This window comes from Primulina eburnea, chromosome 18, assembly GCF_022965805.1.
Source record: "Primulina eburnea isolate SZY01 chromosome 18, ASM2296580v1, whole genome shotgun sequence".
In the NCBI taxonomy this organism is placed as follows: domain Eukaryota; kingdom Viridiplantae; phylum Streptophyta; class Magnoliopsida; order Lamiales; family Gesneriaceae; genus Primulina; species Primulina eburnea.
This window is the reverse complement of record NC_133118.1, coordinates 29,792,892-29,807,086: the sequence shown is the minus strand read 5'-3', so window position 1 is coordinate 29,807,086 and position 14,195 is coordinate 29,792,892. Positions and strand designations below refer to the sequence as shown.

At 35.7% G+C, this 14,195-nt stretch overlaps 1 protein-coding gene across 2 annotated transcripts; it reads right to left on the bottom strand.

Moving 5' to 3' along the window:
- Nucleotides 1-420: 420 nt before the first annotated feature.
- On the bottom strand, nucleotides 421-4,483 carry LOC140819551 (WRKY transcription factor 72B-like). 2 transcript variants are annotated; one of them, XM_073179687.1, is made up of 6 exons: nucleotides 4,223-4,483; nucleotides 3,757-3,840; nucleotides 2,596-2,670; nucleotides 1,948-2,499; nucleotides 1,759-1,872; nucleotides 421-1,492 (listed from the first exon to the last, which is right to left on the bottom strand). In XM_073179687.1, the coding sequence occupies exons 1-6, from the start codon at nucleotides 4,352-4,354 to the stop codon at nucleotides 596-598; spliced, it is 1,854 nt and encodes a 617-aa protein (XP_073035788.1). In that variant the 5' UTR covers nucleotides 4,355-4,483; the 3' UTR covers nucleotides 421-595. The 2 variants fall into 2 exon arrangements, with proteins under 2 accessions (XP_073035788.1, XP_073035789.1); XM_073179688.1 differs by lacking the exon at nucleotides 3,757-3,840.
- Between the last annotated feature and the right edge of the window lie 9,712 nt (nucleotides 4,484-14,195).

Here is a 14,195-nt window from a genome sequence, read left to right as displayed (position 1 = left end):
CTTACATAACTTTATATATAATATATATATATATATATATATATATGTGTGTGTGTGTGTGTGTGTGTGAGAGAGAGAGAGAGATAAACTGTATTTTTGGTCATGTATGTTTGTTTTTTGCGATTTCGATCTCCTATATTATCAAAATTTATTCTTAGTGATGTTTCTTCTATTTTGACACTTTTTGCATTTTTAAATGGTAGTGTTAATATGTCACTACATACGTCAGTGTCAACCAATACGATTGACCGATTTTTGTCTATTTGGGAAAAAAATTTACTTTGACCCTGTTAGGTATTTGTAAAAAAAATAAAATAAAATAAAATTCAATAATTTTCCATTATATAAAATGGTAATTCCCAAATAAAATATTTATACTAGCTCTTCTTTAATTTTCATGTAGGAATTATTTAGCTACAAAAGATCGAAATATACAGGTCAATCATCATACAGTATTCCTAGAATTAAAAACAAAGGACAGAAATTGCAAAATTCATATAATTATTGTACAAATTAAAATTGCAATTTTCCCAAAAATTATATAGAACAAGAATTTTTCAAAAAAATTAAAAAGAGAGAAGCACATGCATGCAAACTAAACGATGTGATCCCTGTCTGGAGAGTTTGATTTACTCTGAGAGTGTGTGAATGGAAATGAAGGCGAAAGAAATCTCAAACTTCCAGGCTGGGAACTCGTCGAGTTATTTACACTCGATGTAGTCGGATAGCTCGATAGAATCGGAAAAGAGTCGCTACTCTTGATATTCTGGCTAGATTTTTCACTTCCATTTTGGTTTCCTGACGAGCTGGAGCCGGCTAAACCCGAACCGATTAGTGAAGTAAGTGCAGCAGCTAAGGCAGATTGGAAACTAGGGTCGGATGCAAGAGCTTTTGTAGCAGCTGCAATGGTGTCTGGTGCGTGATCCGATTGTTGAACATTAGGGTTTCGAATATTCTTTTGCATGAATGAATGGTAAAGGGTTTCATTATTTTGTGTTCCGAAGCTCAAAGAGTTTGGGGTAGTTTGAATGATCTGGTTTCCATATCCAAGTGTTCCATTATTCCAAGAAACTGGTAGAGAGTTTGATTCCAAAGAGCTGAAATTTAGATTTGTGGATGAGAATCTTGGAGGAATGTTGTTGGCTAGTCGGTTTAAATGTGGCGAGGAGGTTGAGGATGGAGATGTGAGATCGATGGTGATGGTTGGATATGAAGGGGAAGATGAGATTGATGTACTTGGAAGGTAAAAGGGTTTTGATCTCGAGTTATTTGGGAGATAGAAGTTTAGTCCGTTGAGATTCGCTGTCGATGTGGTGGTGGTGATGGACGACGAGCTTGACCCTAAACCCGAGGTTGACGAGCCGGACAGTAGCATGGAGACTGCTGCTGAGGTGGTGGAAGCCATGGCAGTTGCGGAGATAGGGAGGGGATGGTTGTGTGTTCCTTCGTATGTCGTGGTCAAGATGGACATGTCCTCGACGCATCTTTGCACCTTCAGGTTGAACACAAATGGTATATTTTAAATTTACAGTCATAAATCTTAGAATAAACAAGTAACTCACATTGTGATAGGACATGGAGCTGAGATATATTGTCGGCAAAGGTGTATGGTGGAATTAAACGAGGTGTGTGGGAGTTTTTAGGGGTTTTCTACGTAAATTTTGATATCTAATTTTATACTTTATTTTCATATTATTATCTCAAGATGTTGCATCTGGTACAAACATAAGATCACTTGACAAACTTGCATTAATATACCTGTTTTCTCACGGGACAAGATTGTGCAACCGTGCAACGATAATATGCTCGCGGGCATGGGTTCCCTTTCGAAATCTTTTGTCCATATTTTCTCCATTGGCATCCATCATTCATCTACATGCCATGATTCGAATGTATATTTCATATATCCACAACACATGTAACTGAAAAAACCATATTTAATCTTACTGTTGGCGTGTCGCATCTGTATCGAACAGAAACCCTAGCTCGTTTAGCATGATTTTGCTGCAAAAGCTCATCATCTCCACCATCTGATCTCGAGTTCTTCATGGACTTATTAGGCGACCACGTCGTCGTGTCACCTGTTTCTTTCCTCACTTCCTCCAAGCTATTCTCAGGGCTAGGATATTCGACTTGTGATGACGTTTTAGGAACTTCAAACTTGCATTCCAGTCCCAGTGCCAGTCCTTCTTTATCACCTTCACTATCCTCCTGGTGTATTCTTTCATTGATTGGCATTTTACGGGGACCATCTTTCGTCGCTTCGCTCGAACTTCTTCCCAGGGAAAGTGATACAAATTCAGATTCTTCCAGCTGATCATTACTTGCAATTGAATCTGCATTAGCACTTTTTTTAGCCTCTTGCTGATCAATGGCTTCTTTGTATTGGTTCTGTAAAGTCTTGTAATCCTTCAGAATTCGATCCAAGTACATTCGGAGCCGTTGATTCTCTTCCATAACTTCATCCATCTCAGCTTTGGCTAACTGAAGTTGCTCCATCTGCTACCATAATTTCAAATTAATATTTTGCTCTCAATTCTGAAAATATGATATTACACACTTAAAGAATTCTGCAGCTATCTATATATATATAACCTGTTCACTTTTGACTGATGAAGCTGTTCTTGATTCAGATTTACCAGGTGATGATCTCTCCTTTTTAGTTTCACCCTGCAATAGTTTAATATTTCGTTAGAAACTCGAAATCTTCCTTGCATAAATTGCTACGAAACTTGCTTTTTTCTTCTTTTATATTTGGTTTCTTTTTGGTTCACTAGTTATCTTTATTTTTTTTGTAATCTTGATAATTTGTTTTGCAAGTTTAGTTTTGCCAATAAAAGTATTAACTTTGCATTTCACACGTCAACACCACATATAAAATGATTAAAATTATCAAAAAAATAAATATAATAGATTAAAATTGAAATTTATTAACATACAGAGAAGACTAAAATCACAAAAAGACAAATATATATTACAATTTGCGATTTTTCCTAATTATCCTCCACAATTGACAAAAGATTTCATCAAACACCCAAAAAAGAAAACTAACAATAAATAAATAAAATAACATTCTTAAATGATTTGTAAAAACTTGTAGCCAACCACTTAATAAATCAATTTAAATTATATAAGAAAATGTAGTATATATTATTAGTCTTATGAGAAGCCAGCTTCGAGTAGTTCCTATCATAATTAATGAAGTCTCCAAGTCTAAATATTAATTATCAAGTTGCATCTGATATTTATTAAATGGTCAAAGGTGCATACTGGAAGTTTCAAATAAAATAAATTGACTTGGAAATTTTGATTAAATGATGTCAAATTTAATAGTAAATATCAATTTAATTATCTGTTTTAACTTAATAATTCATGTATTTTTTTGTGAAAACATCATTGTTTATAAATTTGGCATGACTGGTGGTCTACCCCTGGATGCTAATATGCCTCATATTAAGCTTCGCCGACGACTCGAAAAGTTCGACGTCGAACTCGACATATTAAACACAAGTTTTCTTGAAATTATTCACCGCACCGGCTTCACATTATATTCTTTCATGAAATATCAGAAGTTATAATCATAATCGGTTCCCGCAATTTTATCGAATATTTATGAAACGAATCGAAAAAAATACATTATGCAAATCTGTTATGTGTTCTTTAAAAATATAATTTAGCATCAAAGTAAATATATATAGGTTCTATATCTGTATATGAATACATATTGTTATATATATAATATAGTTGCTTTCTTACCTGCTTGCTGTGATTTAAATTCATGAGATTAGGTGATTCTGGCTTTAATCCATCGTCATTTTGAACCCTTTTTCCAGCTTCAACCTAATATATACACGTAATTTATGGCAGATATATGTAAGATGAAATAATAAATAAAACTTACATATATCTTTTAAATTTCTGTGTCTCTCTTGAATCAAAATCTTTTTGAATTAACTTCAAAAAAAATATAAATGTATATATTATTACATATCTTGTCCTTAGATTTGTTTAACCATCCGAATTTCCAATTTGCTATATGTAACAGATCAAAGATGCAAAAACATATATAAGAACTCATGCATCAAACTCGATCTGATTAATCCGCAACCGAATAAACAATTGAAAACCCTCTTTTTTTGAATCTGTATGCATCCAACAAATCTGATCACAAGGAAAAACAACAAAAACACATGATTTAAGCGTTTAGATTCATCGAAAGTACCTGATCATGAAGAACGGTATCGTCTCGAAAACTTTCATCATCAGTACTGCTAGAAGCTGCTTTGTTCTTCTCCTCTTCCTTCACCACAGTTAACTGATCAAGAAGAGATTTATTATGCAGAGAAGTCTCCATTCTAATCGCACCGCGCGCGGTGAGTGTTTTTTCTTTTTCCAATTTGTGTGATCTGAAGAAGAACAGCAATAATCTTGTTTTTTTATATAGGGTGGCTGCAGTATTTGACTTGCAAATTCAAACTAAATGGCTTCATCCACCACACTTGTACAAAATGTCAATCAAATTTAAATAATTTACCATTCACTGTCAAACTCGTACACACTTTTAAAAATACAACTTGAAGAATTCAACTTCAACGTTTAAGTCTTTAAGACAACATGTCAATTTATATAAATAAAATAGATATATAATTAAATCATAATGGTAATTAAAGAAATATATACATTTATATATATACCACTAGATCAGTGATTAATTAGTATAATAATTTCTAGTTTAATCGTCGATTAACGTAAACACGTCCTAATCAGGCTCGTATTTGAGCTGATTTCTTCGTAACAAGCAATACAGTGTGCATTCAGATTTTTCTAGTTAATGAAAGTTTTTCAAAACAAAATTGTAAACGACAATGAATTATAATATTCGAAAAACTTTTGATGTAATCAAATAATAAATATAAAACATATTCTAAATAAAAAAAAATTAAATAGTAATACTTGTCTTGCCATAAGAGGCCAAAAGTATTAGTTAAGTTTTTTTATTAATTAGTTAAGTATTAGTTAAGTTTGCATAATCAAGATGTTTAAGTATTAGGTCTAACACCGATTCGAAGCTCGATTAAGATCTAATATTATGTTTAACAAAATGTTAAAATCTTTTGGGGGCTGTTAGAATTAGGTCTAATATGCAGAAATATATGCATTGCTATAACATTTACATAGTGATCAAGGGGAACCTTAAAAAATCATGGCGTGCTGAATTAAATTTTTTAAACAGGTACGACTTAACTACGTACGTTGATCTAATTTTTTTCATCGAAACTTCGGGCTTGGCCACGAAAGGTCGCCCCCCACCGCCGTGTAGGGTGGTTGAATAGTTCGAAAAACTCGCAAAAGTCGGTCAAAATTGTCCTCCCATCGCCGGAGGGAAAATGGTATTAGGGCTGATTTGTTCTTGTGACAAGTCAAACGTTGTATTGTCTTGATGAGGGGTTCGTTGTCCCCATTGGTTAATTTCTAAGCATTGACCTTAATTTATAGGTATATATTTTCCCAACAATTACAGAGTTACTTGTTGAACTTATCTTAAAGTATTGACTGCGGGGCCTCAAATGTGAATATATTTTTTAAGATTTTTTTAAAAAAAAAATCATTTTTTAATTATAAAATCATTATGTCAGCAAGAAAGACTAATTATGGTAAATGTAAGGGTTTCTCCATTAATTATCTTGTTGAATATTTAATTAAGATGAATTATTAATGTTGTTATATAATCGCGATACGCAATTAAGTTTGACTAATTACATTCGAATGAGTTTATAACTTTATATATGAAAATGTAATTCACAGATAAAATTGGGTGTTGAGGTTTTAATAAATAATTAAAGAGTAATCATGATCTGTGTAAAAGTTTTCCCCTCCATACTTTATGGAGATTAGATCTTCAAATTATTAACATGACCCATGTGATAGATGGTATAAATGATTTAAGTTAGAGAAATTTGCATTTTTGGTTTCATATGTTTGTTTTTTTACGATTTTTATCATCTGTGTTGTCGAATAGTCTTAATTCACTAATATTTTTATTTTGAAATTTTAATTTTTTTTATGACATGATGTTGAACTGTTAATTCATGTAGAACTGAAAGGTTGTTATTTTATCAAAAGTTATAGCTGGTGATAATGATGCAATTTCAATCTTTTAAACTGCATAGCAGCCAAACATAATAGTTCGATCGCTCTACCTAATAGAAACAATTAATGCACCTCAATTATCTCTCTCCCAATAACTGCAATCAATAGGAATTGAACTCATAGCCTTGACTCTGATACCAATTGTAGGATCGAGCGCTAGCCGTTTTACTAAAAATTATAACTTGTGGTAATTTTGTAACTCAAATCTTTTAAACTGCGCAGTAGTCTAAGCATCATAGTTCAATCGCTCCAATTATTGCACCTCAACAATGTGTATAATGTCACATCAACACTTCGTCTCCCGAGTAAATTGACTAAAATAGTCAAAATTGAAAGATATTTGATTAAGACTCAAATTTGATAATATAGAAGAGTAAAATCACAAAAAAAAAAAAAACATACATATAGGAATAAAAATGTGAATTTTTCTTTAAATTATAACAAAAAAATACATGTATATAATTCATATTTTAAATATTTTTTAATATAAGTTGACATTTAAAGTAAAATATATCATACTTATTATAATTTTCAAACATGCTATGATAATTGCATGACTAGGGAGAATAATTGATATATATACAAGGAATTTCAACACCTATGATATGGAAATAAGATAAATGTCTCTTAACAATGTCATTTGTAAAAAAACAAAAAAAATTAAAAAAACACTCTCACGAGTCAATTTTGTGAGACATATCTCATATTTATGTCATCCATGAAAAATATTATTTTTTATGCCAAAAGTATGAGTTATTATTGTAAATATGTGCATTGTTAACTCGTCTCACATATAAAAATTCGTGAGACCGTATCATACTATAAATAAATAACTTCAATTTGCAATAAACATGGATTAGTAATTACTCCGTGAATGGAATTAAAACATAATTTACGATTGAATCACCTTGAAATTCTGGATAATGAATAACTAATTCGTGCAACCCTTGGAAGTTAGGAAGTACCAAATTTAATATTTTGTCATTTATTATTCCTTAATCGCATCAATTAATCATCATAAATTAATATATATTATACGCAACATGTGAACGTGTGACATTCAAGGCTTCAAAACCAATGCAATCTAACAAGAAAAACTCAAAAGAAAATATTAGAAGATAATTAACAAAAATTATTATTCATTAAATATACATTATATTAACAAATTAAAAAAATATGCTTAGAAATTTGTCGATAATATATCGCATTTTGCAAATGTCAACGACAATACGATTTATTGTTTTTCACTGGCAACAAACATCTCACTTTTAGATTGAAAATATATTTTATCTGATCATAGTTGATTAGTTGTTCTTATATGTATACTGCAATTATGATAGATTATATTTATCTCCTTGCGATTTATGTTCGTTATATGTGTTGTATAAAAAATTTATGAGTCTTAGTTCACTATTTTTATTTTTAAAAAAAATTGGTTATTTCTCCGATGTGGATGTGGAGTTTGAGTAGGTATTTTTGAGACGGTCTCACGAATCTTTATATGTGAGACGGGTCAACCCTACTGATATTCACAATAAAAATTAATACTCTTAGCGTAAAAAATAATAATTTTTCATGGATGATCCAAATAAGATATCTGTCTCACAAAATACGACACATTAGACCGTCTCACACAAGTTTTTGTCGTCGAGGTTTCATGTATAGTGACGTATAACATTTCTAGTTTGAAAAAAATTTGAATTGTCGAAAATTGAAAGTTACTCGGCGAAGACCAAATTTTGACAATTTAGATGATCAAACTTATAAATAAACATAAATAGATCACCGAAATTACAAAAGAATTATATATTCTCCGATGAAATTAATCACTCTATGATAGATCATGGACATGTAACTCGTGTCACGTCATCAGTACTCACATAAATGTGTATAGTTGTGTGCAACATTTAAATATATATATATATATATATATATATATATATATATATATATATATATAAATTTATGATGCATTAAATAATTTTTTTCAATTGATTGGACTAAAATTTGTGGCGTGGCGGCGCTTAACGAATATATCTATGGAGTTGAAAAGGTGCGGCTGAAATAGTCAACAAGTCTGAAGAATTAAACTAAATGAACCATGTGAAGATAGATAGAGGTACTAATATTCAATTTTTCAACTTTCATTCAATATAATATAATATTATATCATTATGCATAACATTGTCAAAATTATAAATAAATGTACAAAATCGGTTTCCAATTAAAAATAGGAAATATACACTTGTTTCTTATAGAAAATAAGTTTATATATATATATATATATATATATATATATATATATATATATAACGCTGATACGCTACTACCTTTATTCCCAACTCTCCGGCCACCATCGGCACCGATGGTCGACACCGTAGGTTTTCTGAGGTATCGGAGTTTTATAAAGATCAAAGTAAACAAATAAAGAAAAAAAAGGAAAAAAGAGAATACTATTTTATGAAAAAGAATAATAAATAATTAAGGAAAACAATGAGGACGAGAAAAAATAACGATACTATTCTTTTCAAGGATTTTAACATTTTCACCGATATTTCAGTTTTTTTAGTGGGAAAATTGATTGTTATAATTAGATCTCGAATATGTGAAATCTTGATATCAGATAAGATATCAGATGAGCTACAAAATCATTAGAACTGTCCATTTTTCTTACTATAAATTCATAGACATGATAATACCGGCACTATATGATATCATATTTGAGTTTAGTGGGTTGCTCGGGATCGAACCCGGAAATAGTCGGATGGAGTAGATAATTTCTTTGTTATATTAGATAAAAAATTGTACAATTTATACATTTTTCTAAATAAACTCAACTCAATTTTTTATTCATCCCAAGTAATATTTTTAAGCTTCTGTATAATAATAAACTCAGAGTTGTCCACCAGCCTTATTTGACAACACATTAAAAGATGAGAAATTCGAATAATATAATTAGTATATATAACTAACTCGATTTGGGTAAATAAACTGGTGAGAGCTTGGTTGTGTTTATATATGTAGAAGTGGCATTCACATAATACATCAACAAATTCTCTTGGAAACTGCTTATTATTTTAGCATACCAAGTATCAATTGCATGTGGGGTCAAAAAACTCGTGAAAATTACATTTTTTGTCGTATAATTTGCGAGTTTTTCATTTTTGGCCTTATTATTGGTCAATTCATAAATTTAGTTTATTAATTTATACTTTTCTTTTTTTTTTCCTCTAATTTTAGTCTTTTTTTTCACTGAATTCTAATGTATCTAAGATGTTCATTGGCCTGTTGTCAATTTTTGGCGTTATTTCATCATTTTTCAACACCGCGTTAGTACTCCGACAAAAAATGACTAAAAAAACAATGAACCAAACTATTTGTGAGCTATTCGAAGCTCGATTTGATAAAAGCTCATTTGAGCTCGTTTAATGAGGCTCGTTAAGATAAACAAATCAAGCTCGAGCTTTACAATATTCGGCTCGTTAGCTCGTGGAGATGTTCGTTGGTAAGTTCATGAGTCATCTCTTAAATGAAAATAATAATAGTTTTTATACTTGATTTATTGATTTTGCACATTACTTATGAAATATATATATATATATGATATGATCCGGGTAAAATGGATGAGCAAGGTCGGGTGCTCCACCGGGTCAAACCAAGAATTTATAGTGTTGTTTAGGAAAATGAGCAAGGTAGATGGCTTCGATCGTGACCTGCAAACAATGAAAGGAACTCGTGAATGGGCGCCGGAAGGGTGTCCGGCGTGACCACTCCGATGCTTAAGTCAGCAGGGTTGTCGAGAGGGAAACTTAAAGCAATATATATGGATGCTTGAGAGTGAAGAAATTTCAGACCTGTAATATGTCAACGATACCTGCTATTTGAAGAGAAGCTAGGGTTACCTTGATGCGCGTGCTCACCTACTACTTGTACCCTCGGACGTTGACGGCCTGTCGGGTCCCTTTCTACCCGATAGCTTCGTGGGTACTCCAATAATAAGGGACGTTGACTGCATGTCCAGTCCCTTTCTTCTCCATATTTTCGGGGATACGTTCAGGCAAAAGACGTTGACTTCCCGCCCAGTCGCTTTCTTCCCTACAATCTATAAGATCTTCTAAGTAAGTTACTCGAGTATTGAGCCCTCGGCTTTAGCATGAAAACCCGGTCCCTAGTTGCCCGGGAGGTAAGTAAATACCCGGTCATGCATGAAGCGCCCAGTCGCGTGGGTAACAATCGCCCTCCCGGTTTCTATATGGGCTACTCAATGAAACTTCCCGGGTCCTCCATGACCCGGGCCTTATAGGGGTATCACCACCCATCCCTAAAATAGTCGGGCTAGAGTCTCACTCGCTGTCCCGATTGGTGTGAAATAATTCACGGTGTATAATAGCATCGGAGCCTTTAAATATCCCGTAGAAGAGATGTCACGCCTGGATAATTTGTCTCCTGGACCCGAATGAATTGTTATCCAGCCTCCCTGGATATTGCATTCGTTATAATGAGATGCACCCACAATTAATTCCTACTAGGAAACGCTCCACATCTCGAGAGATGGATAAGTCTGACACCTCGACAGCTGTGCACGTCTTTTCACCTCCCGGCACAATTTCCAAAACTTATCTCAACCGTTCAGGCATCTTGAAGATCAACGGTCATTATTAATTTGTCCTTATTATAAATAGTGCCTTACCGATCCGCCATCATACCAGCAAAGTGTTGTTAGGAAGATACAATGGCAGGTGCTAGCAATCCCAGCGTCCCTGATCTGGCGGAAGAGTTCATGAATGCATCTACGGAGAGGCATAAGACGGAAATAGAGGAGGAGGTCTTTCACAAGATTCTTGCCTTCTGGGAGGCACTGCAGGAGTTACAGCTTCTCTACTACTGCGGTGAGGCTAATACTCCTCGGCTTCTGGCGAAATTGGAGAAGTATCGGGAGTATCTAAATATTTCCGAGTTGGGGGATCCTTTTGAAGAGGACCGCATGTACGAACTGATGCTTCGAAAAGAGAGGAACACTCTCAACGATATCACTGACACCAAGGGCTATGAAGGAAGGGCTACACGAGAAGTGAGACGTTGGATGTTCCTGTGGAAAGCCTTCGTAGAGGAGGCATATTTCGATGTAATCCGAAGTAATTTCGTTAAATAAAATTATTATCCGAGTTTACTGTCTTTGCACCACTTTATCTGATGCATATCCCACGGGCTGCATAACTCGACTGACAAGATTAACTAATAATAAGTAACGAACGGAGACGTGAGGATTTCGTATTTAAAGCAAAAAGGGCGCCCAAGCTCCGCATCTCTCGGGTTTGCAATAATATGCCGGGACCTCGAATCTCCCGGTCTGAAGATAAAATGCCGGGGCCTTAAACCTCCCGGACTCAATACAAATATTTCCCCGCTTACCCGGATGTCCCGATTGTTATGATAACAGGTGTAAGCCTTAACTCCTTCCTGGAGACGCTTCGTATTTCGGGAAAGAAATAAGTCTAACGCCTCGATAATCACGTGTGTCCTTTCCTCTTCTGACGATTAATACTTTAGTACCTCGATATTCGTAACAGTCTCTTCGCCTACCTCGATAATAAATGCTATGTGCCTATAAATACAGGAAGGTAATGGAAGGTAAGAGATAACATCTTCGACATGGCAAGTTCGAGCGAATCTACGGTCTGCAGTGGCATCTACGTTCCAGCGCCCAATACCCTACCTCCTCATATGGAGGATCTGAAGAGGACCATTGAGGAGTTGGTCCTGTCGAAGGTGATGTCCACTTGGCATAAGATTCAAGATCTTAATGCCACGCTCCGAGAGGGTTTGGCCTTCACTCGGGCACAAAGAGCGGTGGCGAGGAGGTATAAACGAGAGCTCGAAGTCAACCATGTTGCCGAGCTAGCTACTGATGAAGTCCTGCTTCCTGCGATGCTGCTGAAGGAAGGGCATCAACTGGAAAAGATTTCCTCCTCTGAGTCCTTTAACATCGCCCAGTCTCCTGAACTAACCCACTGCATCCATGAGTGGCAGCATGTTGTAGGTGTACTAATAATTGGTGCTAGACATGAGCGATTTCTTTATGAATAAAATCTATTTACTTGTTTCATTCTCTTCTTCTCATGTTAATCCATAATAAATCGAGTATAATTCGTAAATACGCGATTGAATCACCCAGAACAAAAATCTCACCTACTTTAAACAAAGCATTAGAGCTTTGTTTGGAAGAAAATGTCGGGGCCTCGAATTTTTCGGACTGAAAATAACGTGCCGGAGTCTTAAACCTCCCGAACTTAGAATAATATGCCGGGGCCTCAAACCTCCCGGACTTAGAATAATATGCCGGAATAATATGCCGGGGCCTCAAACCTCCCGGACTTAGAATAATATGCCGGGGCCTCAAACCTCCCGGACTTAGAATAATATGCCGGGGCCTCAAACCTCCCAGACTATTCACGTGGTATCCGGATGATATACAACTCATCATTAAAACCTTCACCGAATGAGAGCGTTCCGTATTCCTAGATGTATCAGTCGGGCGTCTTGGTAACCGTCAATGCCCCCTTCACCTTCTTAGCACAATTTCCAAGGAATATCCTGACCGCCCATGTGTTTAGATTCGATGGCTTCGATTAACTTTTTCCTTTGACTCATAGAGGGGACGATTCCGCTGGCTGGGACCCTTGTATTTCCTCCACATTTAAAAACGTTCACCGCTGGCTTGGATTATACCTACCGCAATCGCTTGGCCACTACTCGAGCGCAAAGAGCCAGAGCGAGGAAGTATATCCGAGAATTCGTAGTTGACCGGGTGACCGATCTGGTTGACGATGAAGTTCTGCTGCACATGATGCTGTGGAAAGAGTGGCATGCCCTGGAGAAGATAATGAAGCATGAATCCTTCATTGACCTCCGCATTCACGAATTAACTAATTGGATAACGGAGTGGCAGGATTCTGTATCTAACATAATGGATCCCATAACTTTTCGCCGCTACTTTATGTAATAGAAATTTTATCGACTCCTATTGCTTTATTCTTCTGCAAATAAATCTTATGCCAATTTATGCGGACCGAATCAATAGACTTACAGTTATTTGTAATAACCCGATCCCCCTGAACTTAAAATATAATCCCGGGCTATGAAACAAACTTGCCGGGTTCTCCCGAACCTCCCGGCCTATCCATACGTCATTACAACGACACGTGTTCATCTATCCCAACGGCTAGTAATGTTTCGTATTCCGAGGAGATAAAACATCATGACATCTCTTCTGTGTAACTGTCTTTTCGTTCTGCCCGTCGCGACTTTCGAGGCGCATCGAAACCGCACACGTGTTCACTCAATCGACGGTCCCGACCATTCTCCCATCTCCTATATATAGCGACCCTAGGTTTCTCGAAAAGTACTCTCAAATCACCATTGTCGGCGAAGCCCTTGCCAATTCTTCTCTTGCAGTTTCCGGCGCTTGAAGCCTCCCTATTCCGACGATCTTCTGCCACTTCCGCCCTAAATACTCGTAAGTTTTCTCTTTTCCTTATGTCTAATTCTACTTCTTCTACTTCCGGGGCCAATGCCCGAGGTTCGTCAGGGTATGAATCCGCCGCCCTTCGTTCTGATTCGTCTCCTTCTCCTACTTCTCGTCGCCCTTCTACCCAGACTGTCCGAGAACCTATAAGCTTAAAACCCCAATCTTCTTCGAGACCTTCTAAACCTTCTTCTTCGGGCATATCCCGGATCCCCAAAAAGGATAAGGGTAAGGGTAAAGCCCGGGCTTCCGACCACCCTTTAACCGAGGTCCCCGAGATTCCCTGGTTCTCATCTCTGAAAAGCTCCTTGCGACCCGGAGCAGAGAAAGAACTTCGAACCTTAGGGGTCATTCCCTCTTCTTATCCTATCCTCATACCCGGATCTTCTGACCGGGCAGATCAACCCCCCTCGGGTTATATTACCTTTTTTCGGGACCAGCTTCGCAATGGTCTCCGATTTCCCATTGCCCCGTTCTACATCGAGGTTGCAAAATTCTTTGGTGTACCTATTAATCCATT